Below are 26,713 nucleotides of genomic sequence, written 5' to 3'. Positions count from 1 at the left end.
AGCCAGATTGTAGATTGGGGCTGTGAATTTCTGTTGTGAAATCTGAAGACAGTATATTGAGTGAGAGCCCCCTCTGCCCTCCCCCCACACTCTCCCTCTCTGTCACACTGCCTCTCTCGCTCTCTTTCTGTCGCTCGCTCTCTCTCTCTCTCTCTCTCTCTCTCTCTCTCTCTCTCTCTCTCTCTCTCTCTCTGGTGAAGCAGGCGCTCAGCAGTGGGATGGATTCTGACTACTAAAGAGCCGGAGTGAGGGAGGGGGAACAGGCAGCAAGCTCACAGCTTGCGAAAGAGAGGGAAAGGATTCAGGCGGCAGCAGCAGCGTATAAATCTACAGACACCGATCTGGAAGAAAAACACTTGCTGGTTGGGCGAGACTAACGTGGCTTTTCACAGCATCAGGAGGAAGCCCTCGTTGTTCATTGTGGATCCCGGAGATACGAGAAGGTATTCAAGCCCCCAGTTGTCAAACAAGAGGTGGGCTACAGGGAGGTCTATGACCCTTCGTTTTCGTTTGACGAGAGGCTTTGGGGGGGAGAGCCAAGGAAGAGGGAGGAAGGTGGCAGCTGAGAGCAACATACAGCCACAATTTTTTAATCTTCCCATTCATAAATCCACTGCATACCATTGTCGGAGCGATGTAAGAGCCAGTCCTTCTGGATGGATGAGACAGGGGCTTGTTGGCTGCTGAAGCTCCTCTCCTCTTTTGCAGTTCCATCTTGTTTCCTCGTTTTTCCTTTGGTTTTTGTTCTCTGACTGTACTTTTCATTGTGCCTGAGAGCACTGCGTTGAAACTGTGGATGGTGCGCCTTTTCTCGTTTGATTGAAGGTTTCAGGGGCTTTCATGGTGTTTGGTTCTGCCTGAACGCACAGATGATATCTGCAGAAAACAGAAGAGGAGCCTGTGATAAAAGGGGTACTCTGGATTATGTGAAGCACCTACAAACATCAATTTCTAATATAGACTTCAAGAGATTGGTGCTAGCAACCACTATTATCACAACCGTTTTTGCCATAGCTTGCACTGTTCAGGAGGGCATCTGATTGCATTTTCCTTTGCTGTTGAGAGTACACAGCAAGTTCTTATTGGGAACAGAACCGCAATGACAGCCATGAAGGGAGATTCAGAGGACAGCATTGAGAGCATCAGGCCTTCGAACTTGCAAGCCTTCGCCAACTCCTCCACGTTGCATGGCATGAGCCACATTTTCGCCTACGGACACATGACGTTCCGCCGCTTTTTGTGGACTCTCTCGTTTCTGGGCTCTTTGGGTCTGCTACTCCTGGTGTGCATGGACCGAGTGTCATACTACCTTGAGTTTCCTCACGTCACCAAACTGGATGAGGTGGCAGCACCTAACCTCACTTTTCCTGCTGTTACGTTCTGCAATCTCAACGAGTTCCGCTTCTCCAAGATCACAAAGAACGATCTTTACCATGTTGGGGAACTGCTAGCCCTGCTCAATGAGAATTACCAGATTGCGAACCCACATCTAGCAGAGCCAGAGGTCCTTGCTGCTTTGAAGGAAAAGGCCAACTTCGTCAACTTCAAGCCCAAGCAGTTTAACATGACTGATTTCTACAACCGCACAGGCCATGACATCAATGAAATGCTTCTCCAGTGCACCTTCCGAGGGGAAGACTGCCTCCCTCTCAACTTCACCACTGTGAGTTACCTCGAAGTGCCTGCTCATGTTGTTTGTATCTTTCTGTGATTTTCCTCCTCGTTATTAGATGCTGCTATCAGGTACTGCTTCTTCTGCCATCACCCAAACCTTACTGTAGTAAGTCTGTTGCCGTGTGTCACTACTACTGCCAGTATTTCTTAAGTCAACCAACACTACTTACCCACCTCATAAAGTGCTTGATAATCGGTTCTTCAGCTGGATCAGGTGTGTGGAGACACTGAGTCTCCTGCAATGTTAATTTTGTCAGTAAAATTAATGATTTTTATTTCCGTCAATGATGAAATGATGAAAACAAGGCAAATAATCTGCTGTTATTTCCTGCATTAGCTGGTTTGCTTATGTTAGTTGCCTGCACAAAGTGTCTTAGTAAGGTGTTTGATGGCCACAAGCATCCAGAACGGCTACAGTGGGCACTCATTCTATCAGATTGTGTTTTGAGAATGGTGATGGTGGGCACCGCCTAACACGCCCATCCAAAATAACCTGTAGGTGGTCAATGTGTTTGAGAATTTCACAGAAGGCCATAGCATAATGGCCATTACATTATTGCCATTCAGTGAGCCCTTTAGTTCCTGTGGATGGGGGCATTGTAATCCTAGGAGAGACCACTCCCATCAGGATTCTTTATTCTCAGGGGTGATCAGTCAGATTAGCTTAAATGGACCCCCATAGGATAGGATAACTGAACTCAAGCATTCAGACCGGTACTGTTTCCTTTTCGATTTCACATCTTATGCCAGACGTCAGCTAGAGAGGTATAAAGCCCCAGCATTGAGCCGTGGAGCAGTGAAGCTGTGTTCTCTTGAAAGGTGCCCAATCTAGTACTTTTGGGGGGAGTTGGGGATGAGGTGGGGTGGTGATTATCTAACATACTGACCTCACTAATGCTGTTGTCTCTGAATACAATCAGATATTCACAGCAATGCTTCAGAATCAAGTGAAAAACCTTCCCTGGTCAGTGAAGGCAATTGCTCCAACAAAAGCCAGATCAAATATTTGTAATACCCTTTATATCAGAAGAAACAATGAATGAGCAGGATATGAATGAGGCAGGATACAAACAATGAATGAGGCAATACTTTTGTCCATATAGTGTATTTTTACACCAGTGGACCCATAAATGTCTGTTTGCAGTGAGGGATTTATTCACTTTTTTGGATTATTTTCTTTCTGCATAACAGTTATATATCTGCTTCAACTCATGGACAAATGGAGCAACTTTAGAGTTCTCTGATACACAACAGAATTACACCACCATATCATCCCACTATAATCACTATCATTTTAGCTGTGTTGTTCCTACTGTGAAATTCAGTATTTGCTATATTTCATATCAGGTTGCACTTCAGGCTAATCTGCCCATAAAACATTATCCCCAAAAGCTTTTCTTTGGCTTTTTGGTTAGCAGTGTTCTCTGCCCCTCTGCTCTCTCATAAATCACACTTTTACATGGCCCCTTTCTTACTGTGGGGTTATGAACGCTGACCTTAAATGAGACTAAAGAGACCTGAATGTGCACCACTCCTGGGAAGATTCACCAGTGTTCCTATGGTTTTCATTTTGTGGTAAATGGTTCTCTTTTATTGGTAAATGTGAATAAATTTACCATGTTTTTGCTAAATGCACCACAATGGTTTTGTATTCAAACACTTGGTTTACTGTGAGATAAAAAATACCAAAACAGTTGTGCAAAGTAATACAGATTCAGAACAATGCCTTTCTTTTTTTCTTATTTCAGATTAGCCTTCATGTAAAGTATTCTTCTGACTGTTACCATTAATTTTCATTCTTTAACAAGAAATAATCACTAATGATCAAAGTAGCCGCTGCAAACTGTCATTAGCTATCTTGGCTTGCTGGCTTAAATAGATTTGTTAATAAATGTGTGTACATGCATAAAGTGTTGATGACCTGCCTGTGACCGAACATGTTTACCACATTTAAAGAACTGATAATTTAGTTCACATAAGCTTGTAACTGAGAAAAGCACAGGATTCAGTTTGTGGTTGTAGAGGAATGGTTTTATGCTCTGAACAGCTGACAGCACATGCAAATGAGCGAAAAGCATCCTTTCTTGTTTATGAAAAAATAAATGCGTTAAAATCGGAAATATCTGGCAGCAATATCTGCAGATTTAGTGAATCTCATCCACTGCGTTATGTAATTGAATGAGTAAACAGAACCTCATTGTTTATTTATTCAAATCTAATGAACCACTTTGTTTACTAGAAACCAGTGAGCAGAATAGGGCTACTGCCAATGTAACCAGAACAGTGAGTATTGTTGGAAAAATGGGAAAACGTGATGGTACTGTAATATATTATTTCAATTCTAAAAACTAAAGTAAATGTAAAAATATTTTGCTATTATGTATGCCATGTCATGTTAAATGAAGTGATTATTTACTTGTGTAAGCCCTGGTTATCCACTAATAGTTAAATAAGAATGTTAATAATGTGAATTTTCACTGACAGTAAGCATGTGAATGCTATTTACTGTTTATTTAAATACATAATGGCCTTTCTGTTGGGTTGAGGGGCAGTGAAAGTACTGAAAGCCATGAAAAGTTTTATTTTAGTTAAACTTGTCTCTAGCAAACCTTCAGCATCCTGGGAAATTAGAAGATGGCATAGACGTAAAGGTCAGATGCTTTCATTTTAAGACTTGTGGATGAAACAGAAATCACATTGAGGAAAGAGGAAGCAAATTTTCAGTAGAAAATTCTTTGCATTCAATGACTGCCTTGTTGTCTATAATGTAGACCTCTCTAGATGCTGGATTTCTTTGCCAGTGGCGCTCTGCTGCAGTGTAGAGCAATATGAAGTCAGTGTTGCAGTATTGGTGCTTTGTTAGCTCATGTATAAAAATAAGCAGTTAGCTGTTATTTAACTTTCCAAAAATGTTACAATATAGACAATGTTACTTTGTGTGAGTGGTCACCCTCCCTGTGTGTGTGTGACTTAATTTGGGTAAATTGAATTAGGGGGAAAAAGATCTTTTCAATTATGATCAGCAAATGATGAGCTACACATTCTGTTTAAGATGCCTCTCCTGGAGCAGCTGTCAAAGTTTGGAGACTGAGAGCTGGGTTACGCTCGTACAACCATATTTATATGTTCGGCCCTTCATTTCTTAATCGAATGTTTGCACTGGTGCGTAAGATGACTCGAAAAATGAAGCATTTTCTAAATGCAAACAAAGCTGCACTACTTAAAAATAAGATTCATTATTACCATCAATGCTCTTGCTCAAGTTTGTGCAATGTTTATTTCTGACGGGCAGCTTAGATCTGCAGGATATTCTGTCAGGATACTGAAGACATAACCTTGTCTATTCACTCACTGTTCTGGTGTTTTGCAGGGGAATGCAATCTCTTGCCATTCAGGATTGAAGTGGATTAGAAGATATGGGTTGAACGTTCAGTGCTTGAAGAACAGTTGCTGTCAATATATTAGTCAAGCTTAGACTAATAGACCTTCATGGACTTTCATGTCTGCTTATGATGTTGATTTCTTGTCTTTTTACTAATTACTGATTGTATAAAATCATTTGATCATAGCTTGCATCATGTTTCAGATCGGCGTAATCAGGGGTGCTGTGACTGACCGAGGCCCTAACAAATGTATTACTTGAGTATTTTGGCAGAATTGTTAGAGTTGTGGGGATCAGTGGTCATCAGTGGTCACCAAAAAAATGAAGTAATGTTGTTGTTTTTAGACACTCTACTAGCATGAATATCATTCATTGATTTTTGGAGCCTGTCCCGCACAATTAATCAATACTGTTGGGGAGGGGGAAAAAATACTGACCGTTAATCCAGTGTGCTGCTATGAGATTGAAATATAGGCTATAGATCTAAGTGAAGGAGCAGACCAGTTAACTGGGAGTCCTGAGACATGACAGAATGATGGAATCGCAGTTCTGTGCATGAATTCTGACAGCCAACTACTTGTGGCTGTACAGCCAGATTGGGGTCTGCGGTTCTCTGTTGGAGACAGTGTGTTGAAAAAGAGCTAGCTCGCTCTCTCTCTCTCGCTCTCTCTCTCTCTCAGCTCTCTCTCTCTCTCTCTCTCAGCTCTCTCTCTCTCTCTCTCTCAGCTCTCTCTCTCTCTCTCAGCTCTCTCAGCTCTCTCTCTCGGCTTTGGGGTGGGTTCTGACTAAAGGCTCAGAGTGAGGGAGGAGGAAGAACTCTGTGCTATCGACCATTATCATCACAACCCTTAGTGTGGTATTTCCATAGCTTACCCAGTTCCAGAAGACAGTTGATTTGCGTTTTCTTTTGCGGAGTTCATTTTTATGCATTAGGAACAGAAGAGCGATGACCGCCATGAAGGGAGATTCAGAGGACAACACTAAGAGCATCAGGCCTTCGAACTTGCAAGCCTTTGCCAACAGCTCCACGTTGCATGGCATGAGGCACATTTTCAGTTACACGCACCTTACGTTCCGTCGCTTCCTGTGGACTGTCTCGTTTCTGGCATCGCTGGGTCTGTTGCTGTTGGCATGCAAAGACCGACTGTCGTACTACTTCCAGTATCCTCATGTCACCAAAGTGGAGGATGTGGCGGCACCTAACCTCACCTTTCCTGCCGTCACTTTCTGCAATCTCAACGAGTTCCGCATCTCCAAGATTACAAAGAATGATCTCTACCATGCAGGAAGATTGCTAGCCCTGCTCAATAAGAATAAGCAGATTGCAAAACCACATCTAGCCGAGACAGAGTTTCTTGCCAGTTTGAAAGAAAAGACGGACTTCGCCAACTTCCAGCCCATGCCGTTTAACATGGCCGAATTCTATGAGCGGGTAGGCCATGACCTTAATGATATGCTTCTCCAGTGCACCTTCCACGGAGTGGAATGCTTCTCTTTGAACTTCACCACTGTGAGTTACTGCAGAGTTCCTGCTCGTGATCTCATGTTGCATCTTTTCATAGGGTTCTTTCTAGGTTAGCAGATGCTGAAATCAGGTATAGCTCAGTTTGCTGTCATCTGAACTATTGTAAACAGCCCTGTTGGCCAGTATTTCTTAATCCTGCACCTAAAGAATTAACACTGCACAATTTCCCCTAAGCCAAGCAGTTTCATTTGAGCACTTAAGATTCTGTTCTATACTTCAGATTTCACCCTAGCTCTGGTATTGGCCGGCATATCATCACCTAAAAATAATGATACATTATTTACATCTTATTACAGTGTTCTTGAAGGAAAAGATGGTATGCTTTTGAATCCTAAGCAGCCTCGTCCCTTTCTCTATACTCCATCCTTCTACAGTACAGTATGACTTCCCTCTGCTTCCCAGCTTTCCTCTCCTTTATCTGTAAGACACAAAGCTATACTGGGGTTTTAATGGTTGTATGTTTGGAAGATATTCTGACCTTTGTCTTCGTAGCATTACCGTCAAATGAGATCTGTTCCTTCATCTTTAATAGTGTTCTTGATCTGCTTTTGTTTGAAAGTATATCTTACTTTTAAGCAGTGTACCAAATAGTGTGTTTGTGATTTGCTCAGTTTGTCATACTTCTCATACTACTCTTTTTTTTTTTTTTTTTTTTTTTTTTTTTTTTTTTTTTTCTTTTTTTTTGCACACAATTCATACTGATGATGAGGTTTTCATTGTTGTGCCATTTGGTATTAAAATGAAAACATTTAACTACATAAAAAGAAGACAAACCTACAACAGGAAGTTGTTCAGGCAAGGCTAAATAAAACAAAACCCTTGTGCAATTCTTCTGTTAGAGCAGTTTATTTGAGAAACATGAAAATGTTGCTATATGTACCCCAGTGTGCACCAGTCAGGCAGACAGAGTTCCCCCTGGGCAGTTCCAAACAAACTCTGGAATAGTTTGATGAAGTTTCCATGCAACATGGACCAAACAAAGGACAAAGCATTGTTTCTTCTCAGCAGACCTTCTTTGGTATGTGCAAATTATGACTTTCTGAGATTGTTTAGGCAAAGTTCCAACAAGAATTCCAACCCCACTTTCTCGACATGGTTTTCAAACTTCGTTGAATATTTTTGAGGTTCTCTAATAGTGCGTTGTAAAATCTGCTGTAGTTCTAGTTATTTTACATTCACATCATATATTCAAATAAATATCTTATGGATACAAAGTATCACCGTTTGATTTGGACCAAGAGGATCAAACACATTCTTAAGTGTACTACTTCTTATGATTTATACTTTTTTTTTTTAAGTATGCAAGTATATACTGTATCCAGGGCTGTGTTTTAAAGATGTGTTCTTGCTATAATAAGCAAAGAATATTGTGTTTTTGTTGAGAGTTCAGGGTGCTGACATTATTTTGAGATGGTCGTGTTTCAAGCTAAGAGCAGGTATGTAGTAAGAAATAAGGGCTATTACTCTACAATTACGATATGGGAAGGCATATCAGACCATGTGCATGACCAGACAATGATTGGTATAAAAGCAGAATTGCAAGGCTGTGGATTTTAATGTATATGTATGCTTTTCAGACAAAAAAAAAAGTTTATAGTACTGTGTGGTGTATACTTAGGTAGTTGTCACATTGCAAAGCATTGTGTGTTTTAAGCGCTTGATGACTGGTCCTCATTTAGAACCATGACAACAATGACCATGCACAGCACAATATGGCTATAACTGGTACATATGTTTTGCTGTATTAGTATGAATAAGATATCATGAGATCATGAGGCCATTGTTAGAATAAGCCTTTTGTAAATGTTGATGTGTGTTTACTGGCAACTGACATTAAAAAGACAGTCTTATTGTTGACATTTACATTTAGATTTAAGGCATTTAGCAGACGCTTATATCAAGAGCGGCTTACAAAAGTGCTTTGCTATTTACCCAAGAAAAACCAACTAGTTTGAATAGGCTAAAAATTCAAAGATACCTCTAAGTTTAGACTCTGACTAAACACAAGTCAATAAGAAGACCACTCTACTATTTATCCAAGTATTCTCAGAAGAGGTGGGTCTTCAGTCTGCGTTTGAAGACAGCGAGCGACTCTACTGTTCAGACACCCAGGGGAAGTTCGTTCCACCACTTTGGTGCCAGGACAGAAAAAAGCCAAAATCCTCTTTCGTGGATTTTGAGGGATGGCGGGTCGAGCCGAGCCGTACTTGAAGCTCGGCTTTTGACCATTGCCATCAAGTACGGAGGGGCTGGTCCTTTCTTGGCTTTGTAGGCCAGTGTCAGGGTTTTGAATCTGATGCGGGCAGCAGCTACAGGAAGCCAGTGATAAGAATGCAGCAGTGGAGTGACATGGCTGAATTTAGGAACATTGAAGATGACCCGTGCTGCTGCATTCTGGATGAGTTGCAGGGGCCTGATGGTGCACAGAGGGAGACCAGCCAGAAGAGAGTTGCAGTAGTCAAGTCTTGAAGTGATGAGAGACTGAACCCCAGGCACCTGGGCGGCCTCTCTAGAGAGGAAGGGTCGAATTCTCCGGATGTTGTACAGGAGAAATCTGCAGGACAGAGTTACGTTGGCTTGAGAACGATAACTGATCATCCATGACTACACCAAGGCTTCGAGCTTCTGTAGAAGGAGTGACCAGTGAGTTCTCAGAGGAGATGACAAGATCGTTTTTAGGTTTAGCAGATCCTGGGATGTTTTTAAAGCCTTTTTTAGCCAGTTTTGTATTCAAAAAATGAAACGTTCCTTATATGACTTGTATCATATAGTAACATATAGAACACAATTGTTAAACTGCCTTTTCTCTGAACTGCCTTGAAAATGGTACCCTGTTCTGGTGCATGCAGGGTGCAGATCAGCCACCAATAATATTTGTATATTATTGAATTATTTCAGATTTAATAAATTACACCAATGTTGCGGAGATCTCAACAACTGGAATATGATGCAGTTGGCTTTAAAGGGTTAAAAATGATATTACTGCTTGTCCTGATGGAGTACATGAAAGAAATGATTTGAAATCCTGTATATGACCTGAAGTAGGGTTTGAACTAGCCGGGGGGCAACAGACGCGTTCTTATTTGTATACTTTGGTTGCAGGAAAGCTGTGGCTTCTATATTACAGGCTATGACAGCGTCTCGTGAAACGCTTCAATAAAGAAGCTGTTTACTTAGAGAGCTCGCTGATTTGCGGCCCTTCTGTTTGCGCTGAGAGAAATTGATGTTTCTTGGCCTCGGCTCAGGTGCACTCATTTCATATCCCTCCACGTTGAAAGAGCTTCTTGCAGAGGTGGGTTTTTGCAGATTTGGTCGGTTTTGCAGGCCTTTATTGATTTGTATCCTGCTTCAAATCTTATCCGTTCTGGCTTTCAAAAGTAAACGTCTCAGCGACTTGTTTTGCTTGTCAACTCAGGAATTGCCGTCGAGTCATCACGATGTCTTATTTCAAAGCTTTCTCCTCTGTCACTTCAGTAACTGTCCCTATACTTTTTTTTTTTTTTTTAGTTTGAGATGAAGCTTTCTTCATTTATACGAGTGTTGCCTGGCAACAAGGCTTTGCCTCGCCAAAGCAAATCATTCATGGGTAATTGCTTTTGTTGTGCATAATGACAAACTCTTGCTAGGTCACTGAGATGACACAAAAGCAGTCACTTTTATAGTGCGTCTTCATGTGTGCATGCGCTTGTGCGCACATTTGCACTGTGATATAATTGATGGGTGCTCTTTTGTGTCTAATTGGTGAAAGATCACCTTTGACAACGCGCTGCTACGCTACGGTTCACGTCATGCATCCGAGTCTGGGAACATGCGCCGTTTTCACAGAACCGAGAATGGTTACAGTGCATTGAGCATTCTCGTGCACGCCCTGGGTATTACGCATTCTCATGGAGCCCTCGACTTGTCAGGGTTTGGCTCTGTGTCTAGGATCCATATGGATCCAGCAGAGTGCTTAGTGCTACAAGTGTTGAAAACCAGACATTTATAATGCACTTCTCTTGCTCCTTACTACCAACACTACGGCATCTGACTGCAGAACTACAGTCCTTGCATAACTGGATCTGGATCAGTATCAGTATTAGGAATTTCAAGATTTCCTGCAGGTATTTGAACAGATTTAAACAATTCATGCCGTGTGTATGCACTGTGGACTGCAACAGAGTGCCCTTCCAAAAGTATTTGGATTCATTTTTATGTAGACCAAAATTACTATGTCGTTGTGTCATGAAAAACCAATTAGCCAGCAAGTCCACCAATTAGCCATCCTCTCTTTCTCAAGTGATGCAAAGATAAGCATCTCATCATCCACTTCTATTAATGCAGGGATGAGCACTTCAGTGAATTTTTGGTAATCCAGCTCTTAACTGCACTGTAGTGCCTCTTTTATTACTTGCATTTCTTCAGGATATTCCACAAAGAGCATAGGGTGTTCTAAATTGACCCTGTATGCATTGCTTTACCTGGTGGCAACGTTTTCCAAAGCATTGATTTCTTTTACGAAGCGTCCCATTACTTTTGGTGCGGTAGTGTATATCAGTGACCCGGAGATCTTGGGTTGCTGATGGTATGTAGTTGGTGTATTGGAAACAGGAACGGAGTTGGCGGTTACTCAGAACATGCATTGTATTTGTTCTCTCTCGCGCGCTCTCTCTCTCTCTCTCTCTCTCATTATAGATTATCCCAGTCTTGATCAATTCTGACAGTAATTAGGGCGATTTACAGCAAATGCCTGGAAATGGAATTTTCCCCTCGTTTGCCTGGGGGATTGCGCTTTGCATCTGATGGGTTATTGTTTCGTCAAATTGACTGAAAGTTGCAGTGAATTAGCAAGCTCTGACACATTAGCAAACTTTCCTCAACAATCCTCTCAAAAGAACGTAATGCAGTGAGTGAACCTGTGCATTAGGAAGCATGAAGCTATCTTTTTTTTTTTCCTTTTCATGGGAGTTGAGGTGGAAAGAGAAAGTCTACATTAGCACGTAAATGGGCTAAATGGATGCGATTGACTATCTGTAAACATCAGTGATTCAAAACAGCTGACCCAGGCCTCTGAACACTTCTGCTGTTCTGTCAAACACCAAAGCCTCATGACAAGTGGATCAGCAGGCCTACTGTACTGTAATATTTTTTATTTATTAATTTTCTTTTTATTTTTATTTTTTTTTACAAAACTGGCCTTCATTGATCGACATACTTAGTATGCCTTAGACATAAGAGAACACCGGCACTCCTGTACTGCAATCTTTCTCGGTTTAAGGAATACAGTATTTTTTTAGTTATACTCCTTATCCCTCTAGTAAACCTATCAATCTTTGTTCATGAGAGTTGCAACGATGCAACGTCTTTATTGTTTATTATAGATACATTTACTTACTCTTTGCGGTGATGGTACTAAGACACACAGGTCATATAAAGAGTTAGCATGTGTCATATAGAGTAAGAGTGTGTGTGTGTGTGTGTGTGTGTGTGTGTCTCCAACGTTGATGATTTGGGACTGCTTTCCCTTTCTCAGAATTCAAGATGTTTGGCTCTTTGTTCGGTGTGGTCATTAGCAGCTGTACATATCATAATCAATTAACGAAATTGATGTTTTTCAGGGTAACTTACTGTAAGTGGCCTAAATGGACTAACTGTAAACATCTGTAATGGAACATAAGAGAATTCACATTTTCAAAACAGCTGACTCAGATCTCTAAAGTCCTCCATAGTTCTGTGAAGCACCACAGCCTTCTGACAGTCATTCAAGACTTTCATGTTTATGAATGGCTCATAAAATGTTTTAATAAATAAAAACTGTCTTATAGACATATGGACCAGAGCCTCGGTGTTGCATGTTTCTGTTGGTTTACATTTTTTGTCCATTTTGATTGAGATGCTTGAAAATTTGTAAGAGTCAGTTGTTCCAGTCCATTCAGAATGCAGACAGTTACAATTTTATTTTAGTATTCTGTGTTTATATCTGTGTTTATATTTTTTTATAAACTCAAGACTCCATCCGTCCACAGGTCACACATGTTGACAATTTCAGTTTAGAAATAATGGAATAATAATTCTTTGCACCTGGGCGTTTTTGCACTTGGGGATTTAAAAACTTTAGTGTGAGGCAAGCTGTTCATAGCTTGTAATGTTTTATAGCCAGAGGCAGTTGAGGGCAATTGCTAGTAGGCCCGTACTGTACCTGATTTCCACTAGGCATCATCTCACAAAACTAACACGTCCACGAAATTGCCTGGAAGAAATGGTCACTCCAGACACATGAATAAATGCAAACAGTAGAGCAGATCAAAATCTTCCTCCAGGACAAGTCAGTGCTTTGTGACAAATAGACAAGCATTAAGCACCAGATAGAGAATAGAGAGAGAACAGCAGATGGTTGTGTTGAGAGAATGCTGTGATATTTGTATAAATACACACTAATAGTAGAGAGTTATAGGAGAGCAAAGTTATATTAGTGTGAGTCGTTGAATAGACACAGGCTCAGTACAAAAATCTTCGAGTAAATCTAACTCAGAGCTGTGGAATAATCTGTAATAATCTGATTTCTGAAATGTAAGTTTTGTGATTCATTATGTCTCTAATTGTGTGTTTGCGTGTATGTATAAAGCTAATTTAGTGTACTAGCTTGCATGTAAAGTGACAAGGTACAGAAGCTGCAGTAGATAAATGTAAGGAACAGGGGTGTGGTAGATAATACTGCATGCACAGTGGGGCAAAAAAGTATTTAGTCAGCCACTGATTGTGCAAGTTCTCCTACTTAGAAAGATAAGAGAGGTCTGTAATTCCCATCATAGGTTCACTTCAACTATGAGAGACAAAATGAGGAAAAAATCCAGGAAATCACATTGTAGAGATTTTAGAGTTCAAAAGCGCTTCTTAAAGAAGTTGTTACAGGTCTGTGAGAGCCAGAAATCTTGCTTTTTGTGGGGGACCAAATACTTATTTTCCACCATAATTTACAAATAAATTCATTAAAAAATCACAATACAATGTGATTTCCTAGATTTTCTTTCTCATTTTTTTCTCAGACCTCTCTCATCTTTCTAAGTAGGAGAACTTGCACAATCAGTGGATGACTAAATACTTTTTTTGCCCCTCTGTATAAAGAACCAGTAAAGGACATAAAGCTAGGAACTCCTGAACCTCTGCAACTAGGGGATGTGACTCAGAAATGCTGGTATCACACTAAATGCATCCAATGCAGATCCAAATGCACCCTTTTCTGAATATCACAATATTTGTGAAAGTTGGAATGGAAACTATAATGGTGTCCCACAATAATGTGGTACTTAAGTGCTTGCAAAAAATCAGAAATGGGCTACTTTGGTGTCTTGGCACACCACCCAACCAAGCAAATTGTGAGGCTTTACTTACTATATTCCAATCAGTGATCCTCCTGATCTTTCAAACAATTGCTCAGTAATCTTTTAGTAATCTATAAAATGTGGGGGTTGTTTCCTGAATTAAAAAAATGTCTTTATTCTTCTGTCCGATTTGGAAATCACATCGCATTTGTAAGCTGTTCACGCAGAAATCCAGATTTTTCTAAAAGCTTCACAAGCTTTTGATCATGATTGATGACTGGGCAAGAAAATCTTTCACTTTCAGATGAGATAAAATTATGCCTTCTTTAACAGTCTGTTAGCGATCTTCCTTCCCTCCTGAAGTCTGTTCAGACTCCCCTGGTGCACTGACCCTACTTTTTCCCACACCCTCTCCTATGATCAGTATTCAGAAAGTCATACTACTTAAAAGCAGTGTTCTTTCCGATGACGTTCGCCTTTCATCTCGTTTTCCACAAAGTGGCAGGTTTTAGGACACAGAGCCTTTGCTTGAAAGTAGAAGGCGATTGGTTGCATGAGGATGAAGTACATCTAAGAAGGCCAAACTTATCTAAGAGTTGTTTCGTTCCATCATGTCAAGCTTTTTCTGAATCAGTAGCACTTCCACAATACTGCCCAACTGCAGGTTTCATTGGGAAAAGATTTCGAGGATGCTTCACCCTGTTTTCAGGGGATAATGAGGTTGAATTTTAACTTTATTATTAAGAATGGCATTTTAATCATATAGTGCTTTTTTATTTTTTTTATTTATTTATTTATTTATTTTTTTGCCCATTCCCTTTGTGTAGTTGAGTGACCTAGTTTAACAGGAATATTATGGTGCTTTCTTCTTGTGCTTTTTTCTTAGATAAACCTTTTTGTGTTGAGACCCTGGCTAGTGACTTCAGCCACATTTTGAGTGTCTCAGGTGTGTGTATGTATGTGTGTGGGGACAAGCAGTAGGAGTCAAAGGGCTCTGATTCTGGCAGCATAAAACACGAGCCCGTGCCATTAAAGCAGCTCTTAGGTCAGTTTGCCTTAAATTATTCTCACCTGCCTGTTCAGTGCCCTGTAGAGCTCAGCAAAGGAGGCCAGAGCGATCCATACACTTAAAATGAAATGCTGAAAGTATCTTGGGACAGAACTCTCCCTAAATGGCCATATTAATGCTGTAGAAGTGCTGCCAGATGGAATGAAAACAGATCGGCCCTTTGCAACTGTACAGAACTGACAGCAGTCTTTCATTAACTAGCAGACTAATGTACTGTACATCCACTTTTTTTTTTTTTTTTTTTTTTTTTTTTTTTGTTATGCATAATTGCTTGTGGTCATGTACACTCAGCGGTGCATTTACTGTATGTTTAGAGGCCATTTCTGTAGGCTTGTGATGTAGTTGGATTGAACCTTGGCCTATTATGCAAATAATCCCATTAAGTTTGAATGGATTTCTTTATTTATTTAAACTAGTGTGCCCTCAGCTTTTTAATGAAGTAGCAAGAGAAGCTGTGCGAGATGGTGTCTTGTTTGTGTCTTAGGTGAGGCATTCATCACAGTTCTGTGTCTGAGAACTAAGTACTCTATTTTGCATTATAGTACCATGAATTCCAATGAACTGTAAAACAGCATATATTTTAGAACAGAAAATTATTTTCAGTGGAGTAGCTTTTAGCCAGTACAAGGCAGGCATTCTTAATGACTCTCTCTGTACATGCTCCAACTCCACAAAGAGTTTGCACCAGAGTTTGCACCAGAGTTTGCACCAGAGTTTGCACCAGAGTTTGCACCAGAGTTTGCACCAGAGTTTGCACCAGAGTTTGCACCAGAGTTTGCACCAGAGTTTGCACCAGAAAATCTCCCTATATTTACCTCTATGTATTGTCATCAACATGCATGATACTACAACTCAAAAAGACACATGTAGACAGCTGCCCTGTGCTCTCCACCACCATGTGTCTTGTTGCAGTTCTGTCCTGCTTTGGATCCTCTCATTGATTAATTCACACTGCTCTAGATACTGCATAGCTGTGCATATGACTGGTTTCACCAGCCTGGACTTTCACATTAACACTGAGCATGTGCCCTACACTCACTCACATTTTCTTGACTCATGCTGTTACATTAGCCATAGCTCTTCATTATCTCACTCTTTCTGTCCATGGATTTTGGTTCTGTTATTTGTCTATCTGGAGGGTGGGTTCTCCTTTTGAGTCTTGGTTCCTCTAGTAGGGAGTCTTTCCTTGCCACGGTCACTTTTGGCTTGCTCAAAAGAGGCTTGGACTTGAGCTGGGCAATATGACAATATTTTATCATATCGTGATAAATTGTTATCGTGTTACCCAATATGCATTTGAGTGTATCGTGAATACTATTAGTACTTAAAGAACACTGATTAACTGCATGTTTCATTTCAAAAAGTGTAATCAGTCCTTTTATGGGAGATTGTTTGGACTCTGTTGGTGCATTTTGTCTACATGACAAAATATTTTGATTATTAAGTAAAATAAAATAAAAAGTAGCTATATTTACATTGTAGACATACAGCGCTTCCCACCACTGTAGACTTTTCTCTACAATGCATCATGTCTCATCAAACGACCAGCAACACCAGACCTCAGGATAAGAGCAAGCATTTATATCTGACAACAGATTTTCTTGTACAGCAGGGTGTCTGGTCTGTGCACCAACAGGAACATTGGGTTTCTCTCAAGACAGGAGTTCAATTGTTTTAAGTTATTTATAATGATTTTTTTTTCTGGGTGGAGACTGTGAAAAACAAAAGCTTGCCAAATGCAGTGTGTTACTTGTGTCATAGCCAATATTGATTCTCAAAATCGCTGCCGTTCATTTGCGGTGCCAGCAAATGACATCTGGTAAAGAACACTGGTGTTTTTTTTTGTTTTTTTTTTTTGGTTTTGTTGTGTTTTTTTTTTTTTTTTTTTTTTTTTTTTTTTTTTTTCTTTAAACACGTAAGTGATGTGCATGGTGATAACTGACATGATAAGCAGCCTGGTGTGCGTACAGTTAAAAATCCATGTCCTTATATCCTGACATAATAAAGCTTTACGAGCTTTGCTTGCCTGGAGCACCCTGCCAGCTAGCAGTAATCCTCCTCCTCCAATTAATCTGCAGCACTCAGCGGGGCCGTGCTGTGCAGTGCAATTTTTTCCCACGTCAATGGTCTTTCCCTCTCCATTCAAACGGTGCCTTTCTTTCACACATCATCCACATTAATTAATGACTTTATGAAATGTCAAATACTTCTGTAACTGTAACATTGGTGAGAACTCGAGCAGTGCTTTGTAAACCAGCCACTAGCAAACGCTGCTGTATGGGTTGGTATTTGTTGAATATTTACATCATTGGTGTCCTCTTCTGTTTGCTTGTTTATGTTTAATGTTTGTTTCTCTGCGAGCGAGATGTCCTGGTGAATATTTGATTTACATATTACAGTAGTGGCCTTTTTCATTTATATCTCTCTGTGCTTAGTTTGCTTAGGCTAAAGGCCTAAGCATAGTGTTTGCGCTTGATTTCGGCCGGTTGTTACCTTTGCATACAAATGAGTGAATTTGGCATTAGCGTGGGGACATCTTTTAGAGCTAGCTCAGCATTCTGACACCTAATCACTTTTTCACTCACTCCGAGTATATGAAATTCGACAGTGACGTTCGATCGCTGCACGTGTGTCAGAATAATGAAGAAAAGATGACTGGAAACAGCTCATCAAGGTAGGGGTTTATCCATCTGACAACAGTGGGAAAGGCTTATTGTAGCCAGTAATCACACAGCAAAACTCGTCAATGAATGAGATGGACATAAAGAGTTATGACTGACCTGACGTGTTGGATGTTTTAAGTGCCTACAGTGACTACAGGGTGCTGCATAAAACTGTGCACATAGAACAAGCATGAATGAAAGGTTTCTGCCCGCATCTTAGCATGTCTTGCTGACGTCTCTTCTTGGATGGCGGCTCACCACCTCAGACTCGACCCCAGCAAGACTGAGCTGCTGTACATCCCGGGAACTGCTGGACCTAAAAATGATCTTGCCATCACCTTTTGAGAACTCATTGGTCACTCCTTCTACAGGAGCTGGAAGCCTTGGTGTAGTCATGGATAATCAGTTATCATTCTCAAGCCATGTTGCAAACGTAACTCGGTCCTGCAGATTTCTCCTGTACAACATCCAGAGAATTTGACCCTTCCTCTCTAGACCTGCTTGATGGCAATGGTTAAAAGCCGATCCGCACCTAGAGCCTTTTGAGCTTAAAGTGCGGCTCGACTCGACCTGCCATCCCTCAAAATCCATGAAAGACAAGCGTCCAGGTTTTTTTCTGTCCTGGCACCAAAGTGGTGGAACGAACTTCCCCTGGGTGTCCAAACGGCATAGTCGCTCGCTGTCTTTAAATGCAGACTGAAGACCCTCCTCTTCAGAGAATACTTGGGCGAATAGCAGAGTGGTCTCCTTACTGACTTGTGTTTAGTAGAGTCTAAACTTAGAGGTATCTTGGGTACCTTTTTCTTGGGTAAATAGTAAAGCATTTTTGTAAGTCACTCTGGATAAGAGCATCTGCTAAATGCCTTAAATGTAAATGAAAGAACTATGGAAGTTCTTTCTATGGGAGACTATGGATCCATGCGTTATGCCCAATGCCCAAGCGCTTCATTAGTGTCCTAAAAATACTTGTAATGCTTGAAATCTGACTAATCATCTCGAGTCATTTCAAAAGTCTATCAGAGTTTGTTTAAAAAAAAAAAGAAGAAGCTATAATTAATAATCTGCATGTTTCTGCTTGTTTTGAAATCTTTCTGCACTCAGTCAGCCCTGCAGAGATGTAGTGGTGTTGATGTTTGATGATCACAGACATGACGGATGTACCGGTGTGGTGACGGATGCTGTACTGGAGATGCTGGTGTTATCCTGCTCGTTGTCTTTGCTGAGAGCCATCTCTTTCCCACGAGGCTCATTATGGCTCTGAAACCGCAGGTTACAAAATAATGTCCTCACAAGGGATCACTTTTTAGTGAAATTCTCTGTTAATATTGAGACAAATCTTTATATAAAGACCAGGGCTGTCAAAGTACCTCATCTGTTTCCTATTTGAAGATGACTGATGAATCAGCTGTCTAAAATTTTGCCGAAACTAACTGAACTCACTTTCCACCCTTCCACTTTTTTGATGAACAAATATTGAAATGTATGATCATAAAAATGTGACCATCCTGTGTCACCTTCACCTCAGCAGAGTTTATAGACGGGCCGCTAAGGGTTTTAAAACGATCGCTGTCCAGCTTGAATACACAAAGGAGAGGGATATTGGAGCCCAGAAGGGAGAAAAGGCCATTACTCTGATTTTATTGCTGGGGCAAGTGTTTTGGATTGTACTGAATGGTGCTTTAATTGTATAACGTGTTGGAGACTCACAGATGAATTCGCAAGTATTGTAAAATGGTCTAATAACACTGAGCATAGCGTCGAAACTCCAACACTGCTGTTTTTGCTCCCATCAGTGGCAATTGAAACCAGACATTTCTGTCATTTCCTGGCTACGTTACTCCAGTTTCATCTGAATGGTTCATCTTTTTGCAAGCGTATAGCATTGTGGTTGTTACGATATCACCGTTTTAAGATTGGCAACTGTTAAAAAGTTAAATCAGTGTAATTAGAGCTTGGAGCCATTCCTATCGGAAAAGCTGTACACAGCTGTATGCATTTCTGGACAAGCTGAGAGATACAGAACAGTCACTGAAAGTGGAAGTAGCCTGTGGACTGGTTTGATAATGTAACAGGATATTGCACAAATTACTCATGTGTTCTCATGAGGATTGTCCTGTCTGCTTCTGCAAAGTTAAATAATGCAGTTTCTGGCATGCTGAGCCCAGAGTAGCAAAAAAAATAAATAAATAAAAAAGTAAGTGGAGCATCAGCATGATTTTAAAGCTGTAATTTCTGGGTAAAAATGCTACACAAGCTGATTCTGTGTCTGCCAGCTTGTAAAATGCACAATTGAATGCATTTCGTCTGTTTTATCTGGAAGTGTCTCAAACCTGTGGTTCTCTGCCCGTTTTAGCTACAGAAACCCACTGCTTCCTTATTTTTCTTGGTGCGCTGGAGACACGAGCCTCAGATCGCTGGTAAATTGATACTGCACACAGCAGCTAGCGAACACATGAAAAACATGGCGTTTGTCGACCATAAATGAACAATTTTGAGAATCTGACAGCTTTTTTGATATTTTTTTTTTTTTAGCTCAGTCCTTTTAAACAAAGTAATGTGCATGGCTATTGTGTGCTTTTTGGCTTAGTTAACTAATAAGTAGCGACTTGCCTCAGGGCTGCGCGGTGCCCACCAGCTGCGCCGATGAGACTTTGTTTTTGTCTTTTTGCTCAGTGCTCGCCTTCGCTCAGACAGTCTCAACTTCATCTTAGAATAATAACTGTGCATGATTCCCTGCAGTAAAGGCCATTAGAACCATAAGCACAAACTTGTTTTGTCTTCCATTAACGCAGTGGCCTACTACAATCTTAAAACAACATATTTTGCAGACTTTGCAGGTGTAGACAAAACAAACATGAGACATTATTTTATATTATATAAGAAACATGGCAAAATCAGTTTTCAGTGATTTAAAGTCCTGCTGAAATATCCCACTCAGGACCAGCTTCTCCTGGTAGCTCGTTTCAGATGGTCTACGCTGGTCTTTTAAAAAGTTGGTCATCCAGGCAAATATAAACATATTATGCTGGTAAGCAAGATGATTCAGCTGATTGACCACTTCAGCTCTTGAACAGGACAGGTTTGCTGAGTTTGATGGACAAGCTGGTTTACCTGTATGATCAAGCTGGTCGACCAGCAACCTTTTACTGTTGTCTAACATGGAAAACACTTCCAATGCTCTGGCTCATTTCACAAGGAGGCAAGGCAGTGATGTGAAACAGCCTTATCCCCTCATAGTTTTATATTTCCTGTATTATTATTTATCACACTTAATATTTCAATTAATAAAACTAATAATAGTTTTAAAAATAAATATTTTAACTCTTCTAACAAAATGTATTATCAGACAAGGCAAACACCAGAAAATGCAATACACAGTTTTTAAAATGATCATTTAATTTATTTATGGGGAAAAACACTTTCTATAACTAGGGAGCCCTGTTTCACATTGCTGTGGCCCCTCACAGCACTGCACTGGAGGGCCTATTGAGCAAAGACTGCCTATTCAAGGTTCTTCCACAGCTAGACAAGACTGGACCACTCAAACACCTTCATTTTGTTTCTTTGAAGTCATTCAGAGATGGACCTGCTCTTGAGCCTTGGATTGTTGACTTCTATAATTCTATAGACATGGAAAAAGTAGGTCATGATAGGTAGTGATATGTCTTATTTTTTTATTTTTATTTTTTTCTGGACATGTGATCTTCATTTTAACATCATGGGCAGTTGGCGGTAATATCACTAAACACCTACAGCTGAGCAAATGTCTTTTGGCGGGCAGTGGACCAGCTTATTTCCAATTGTTCTGAGATATTTTTAAATCCCTTCCCTGACTCATCTGCATCTACAGCTTTCTTTCTCCTTGGCCAAGGTGAGACCACTCACTTCAACAATCAAGAGCAAACCAAACTAAATGTTACATTGTTGAAAGGGATTTTGTCTGGCTTCTTTAAACCCCAGACAATGTTTTCCATGTTAGATAATAGTTACATAGTTTTTTTTTGTTTGAGTTTGATGGTTTTAGCTGGTTGCAGCTAATGTGATACATCTGATTTTGTATTTTAGACATTAAGTAGCAATAATTGTGGGGAAATTCTACCGTTTTCCTCACAAGAAAACTATTTCTTTAACTTTTCATTCCTAATTTGGTCACATGACACTATAACCAGTCACTCAAGCTTCATCTCACAGACTGATTTACTGGACATTCTTCTGCAGGAGAAGGCGTAATTCCTGGTTCCATTGAGTATGGCAGGTTGCCCATACCCTGATGCAGCAAAGCACCCATCATGCTACCACCACCATGTTTGACTGTTTGTATGTTTTTTTTGTTTTTTTTTTTATTAATTTTGTGGAAGCTTTAAGTTCACACAGATGAAGGATATTGCCCAAGTGAGGACAAAGAAGGCATAATTCCGGTACCACTGATCAGATCTGAAGGAAAGCTATAAATAAAGGCCAAAGAGAATTTAAATAAAATTAGAAATAGCTTAAATTGCATGTACTGGATAGATAGAAAGGCCACAAGTGAGCATTATTTGATCTGTTGTGAGAAAAAAAAAAAGCTGTCTGATAAAATTGCCTTTCAAAACTCATCATAAAAAGATGGGATCTTGCGAGGAAAACAACAGAGAGGCCAGCGCTTTACAGGAGCTGCAGAGTTCAGTGGCTGAGACAGGAGTAAATGCACAGTCAACACTTTCAAAATCTCCGTACACAACTGACCTGTATGAGAGGGTGGCTAGAAAGAAGGCGTTGCTGAAGAAAAGCTTCGTCTGTATGGAATAGGGTTTTTTGGTCAGATGAAACAAAGCTTTTTGGCCAAACTTCAAAACCTCAAGCCTAACACTGCCTATTCCAAGTAGCACTGTGGGGGTGGTAGCATCATGTTGTTTGGATGCTTTTCCTCACCAGAAATCTGGGCATCTTGTAAAAACTGAAATCTGAATGGATGGTGCGAACCTACAGGGAGGCGATGCATGACGACTTGCTTTAGTCTGGGAAGAAATTTCACCTTTCAATAGACAGTGATTCCAAACACCATATGTAATGTAATGTAATGTAATACGATATTAACAGTGATGTAATCATATAATAAACTGTGTACGTAAACTCGAAACGTAAAGACATTTTTATGCCTGGATGACTGTCTGAGGACTGTGCTAGAATTGATCATGATTGATTAGAAGTTGAGATCTGATTTAGCAGAGAAATATTATAAATACACTTCATTTGTGTCCAGTGGTTATATTTAAGGCATTACCCCTGTCTGAATTGTATGTCCATTCAGTGTCAACCATAGCACTTTTAAGAAGTCACACATGGGGCATAAATGATGAGCAGTTTATCATGGATACCAAACTAGCGGTCCCGGTTTTATGTCATAGCCATAAAACCGGGACCGCTAGTTTGGTATCCATGATAAACTGGTCGATCTTTGAGTATGCAGGAGCTTGTGTGTGGTTTTTTTTTTTTTTTTTTTTTTTTTTCCCCCCAGGAGTTTTCTCTGTGTGTACATTACAACATGCAATTCGTTCATTTCCTAATGACAGTTGCTGGGAATGGTGTTAGTTAAAATGCATTTGCACAGTTCTGACACAGATTGACACCACCTTAACATTATTTTATTGTTTTCCTAAGACAACAGTTGAACTTTCTCAAAGGTATCAGACAATTAGTATTGTACCATTTATTCATATTTTAATGGTAAACAATATTACAATGGTATTAAAATCGCAGCTGAAGGATTATAATGTAGTATGTGATATAATTTGTGCTTTTTAGGCCAGGTCACGCAAATGTACTTATTGTTGGACATTTGGCCTTTGTTCATCAAAAAGAAAATTGAAAGAATCCTAAACTAATCATCCAACTATAGTAAAAAAAAAAACATCCTTCCAGTCTTTGTTTCTGCACTTTATCATTTCTAAAAACGAACCTAGCTAAGTTTAAGTGCCAAGCAAAAGCAGCCAGCCACAACAGAAGATCTTTGCAGAATCAGATAAAATGACCAACAGTGGGCTCATCAAACCACTATGTTCAATGATTGTCTGAAAATAGTTAAAGTAATGGTAAAAGTAAGGTAAATAAAAATAAATAATAAATAAATAAAAAGGTTGAACAGTCTTTTTGCTTGGTTCGGTGTAGAGCGAAAAGCATGCAAGCTAGCTCTACCATGTTCTTTTCTAGTTTGGTCACCTGATCATGAGTCCAGGGAAGGACACTGCAATATAGTTTCCCTGGCAACCCTGCGTGCCACGCTATAGCTATGAATAAGCGGCTCCATGACAAAAGACAGCTGTGTACACTTGGTTAACCGAAGAAAACGTCCTTAATCTTTTGTGGTGGTGTTCATCTTTTCCTGATCCAGCTATAGGAAGCAGGGATTTTAGCTTGCAGTGAGCCAAGCCAGCATGGATCCTGAGGAACCGTTCCAAAAATGCTAAAGGCACTGGGCATGGTGCAGTCCTAGCCCTGGCTGCCTAATTACACCAAACAGTAAGAGGTAGTATATTGTGTTGTATGGTTTTGGTTTTTTTTTTTTTTTTTTTTCTTTCAGGTGGGAGAATGAAAGTTGTTAGTGAGCGTGTTTTTAAAAACCCTTTACATTTAACACCTCCATTACAAAAAAATAAAAAAATGTTATCTGTCTTGCGGAATCGTGACATTTACAGCTGTTTATTGCCTGCTACGCTGAGGTTAAGGCCGCACATTAAAAAGCTTAGGATGTTGCCATGAGAACAGCAAAACAGAGGTAGCAGTGGCGAGCCTCGCAGCAATCCTCAGCTCAAGCCCACGTTTGTTCCAGGTACCGATATCTGCAATTATAATTACTCAAATGAGAATATGTTACTGAGGCATATATAGAGACCAGATACAGATTAGTCATCCTCTTTGTCCCATCAGCGTAAGCTGATTTATCTCAGCGTATTCATTTTACATTCCTGTGTTTTCACCTTTTCCGCCCTCCGTCTTCCCGTTGTGGGGAAGAAAAATGCAGCCGCGATGTAATGGATTTTTTTTCTTCCTTTTTTTTTTTCCCTTTTCTACACTCTTTGTTGAGGTGCTGGAGAAAGGGTTCTTTGATTAATGTGCTTGAGGCATTCACTATGAGCAGTCATGTGACTGTGGTTTGACTGAAAGCTTTTAACAGTGTTAATTTCATTACCAAGTGAAATTTATTTGGCTCAAGGGGGATAAAATACACAGCAGCTGCACTGTCCAAAACAAACAGCAGGAGGATTAGAGAATGGACTGCTGAATTTGTGCCTTAAACACACAAGATTTCTACTACTCTGACACTGTCCAAAACAAACAGCAGGAGGATTAGAGAATGGACTGCTGAATTTGTGCCTTAAACACACAAGATTTCTACTACTCTGACTACTACTACTCTGATTTCTCCTGGCACATAAGGAAATGTCCTTTTGGGGATTAAAATTAATTATTTGATTAATATCAGATTATTTGAAATATCAGATTGAAGGGAAACCATTTCTGTTGCAGATTTTCTCCACACTTTCTGGCTCAGTACTCCAGAATCCTAAGCAGTGACTACTCAAAATATACATGTATATTCAATTAGCAATAAATAAATGGTAAAAGAAAGTACAGTGCATTACAGTAACTGTACCTTACACTCATATTTCCTCCGAAATGTGATTGTCCTGCCTGTGCAAGTCAAAACTAGATGTTACCAAATAACCATGCAAGTTTTAACATAGCTAGTCTTAGCTGGTCTAGTTAACCACATAAGTTTAAAAAAAAAACAAAAACAAAGTAAAAGCAACATGCCATCATGCCAGCCACAATAGTGAGGTTTTAGCAGAAGTTGATTATTTATTATTATTATTATTTTATTTGTTTTTGTGGACATTAGTAATCTAGGCACATTTAATGACTGTCAGGGTTCCCATTCTTTTTAGGGAACCATTTCCATAATTTTTCCAGGACAGTTTTCATGTCAACATACTTAATGAGCCACCTACATTCAAATGGTTTTACACACAGGGTAACTGGATGTACTATTTGATGCCTATTACTATATACAAATCTCTTCCATTAGATGCAGATTGCTCTGTAAATGCATTGGTTTCAGAGCTGCCTTTGAATATAGGACAGTCCAGAGTAGTTTTGATAAAGAGGTAAATAATGATGAAGTTGTAAGTTAAGCTTGCACATATGCATAATGTTTTTGTACTTCTCATTAATTAGCGATAAACGCGCATAAATACCAGCCAACATCCTTCTTAGCATTTGTGCAGTGTTCATCAAATTGGAGGCTAATGACATGCAGCTAGACTCAATGTAGCTGACTGATGCTAGCTAGCGAAAAACATTCCTCTGAAGTTGCAGAGGCATGCGTGTTAATGTCCTATTCATCAGTGACACAAATTAGTATGAGAAGTGACATGCATATTCATTTATAACATGAGTTACTGTAAGACACAATGCCTTTGTCGGTCTACATGACTGTGTAGCATTGTAAATTGCTATATTTACTAAATAGGATTTTCTAAGAATCCGGACCATATTCAGTCAGTGTATGGAAATATGTTACGGACAAAATGTGAGGTTAGATACAACAAAATCTAAAATTGCTTCATTCATTTACTTGTCTACGCCATTTAAATTGTATTTCTGAGTTTAGCAAAGAACATTAATTCTTTTTACAGCAAAAAAAAGCATTAGGTCAAAGCACGGTCCGGTCTTTTTTTTTCTTTTTTTTTTTTCTTTTTTTTTTTTTTTTTGATTGTATGACTTCAATGTAAAATAAATTTTTATTGATGTTAGTCACGCCATGGCTTATCGTGCATTAAAATGTTATGGTGTTTTTGAAGTGGATGATTATTTCATTAAGAAGTGCTTTAACTGAGTGTTTGAATGCACGTATCGTGTTGAGAAATTTAGCTAATTAGCTTTTCTCATTAAACATGCTGATTCTTAGGGCTCACAGCATGGCCTAGGAACCTTATATATGCCTTATATATCCCTTAAAATGTACATTTTGTTGACTATAAATGGCATCCGTATTTGATGCTCGTTGGATATGATGAAATGAAAATAAGCTGGAACAGAAATTGTTCCCGGGGTAAGAAA

General features: G+C 39.8%; 1 protein-coding gene across 4 annotated transcripts in view; it reads left to right on the top strand.

Moving 5' to 3' along the window:
- Positions 1 to 220: 220 nt before the first annotated feature.
- asic1c (acid-sensing (proton-gated) ion channel 1c) overlaps positions 221 to 26,713 on the top strand; it is a 93,568-nt gene continuing 67,075 nt past the window's right edge. Inside the window, exon 1 of one of the 4 annotated variants that reach the window (XM_072680231.1) lies at positions 221 to 1,663. In XM_072680231.1, coding sequence (XP_072536332.1) covers positions 1,100 to 1,663 — 564 coding nt within the window. In that variant the 5' untranslated portion in view covers positions 221 to 1,099. The remainder of the gene's footprint in view (positions 1,664 to 26,713) is intronic. The other 3 variants (XM_072680230.1, XM_072680232.1, XM_072680233.1) reach the window with 3 other exon arrangements.

This window comes from Salminus brasiliensis, chromosome 5 (assembly GCF_030463535.1).
Source record: "Salminus brasiliensis chromosome 5, fSalBra1.hap2, whole genome shotgun sequence".
Classification (NCBI taxonomy): domain Eukaryota; kingdom Metazoa; phylum Chordata; class Actinopteri; order Characiformes; family Bryconidae; genus Salminus; species Salminus brasiliensis.
This window is presented reverse-complemented; position numbering and strand designations above follow the sequence as displayed.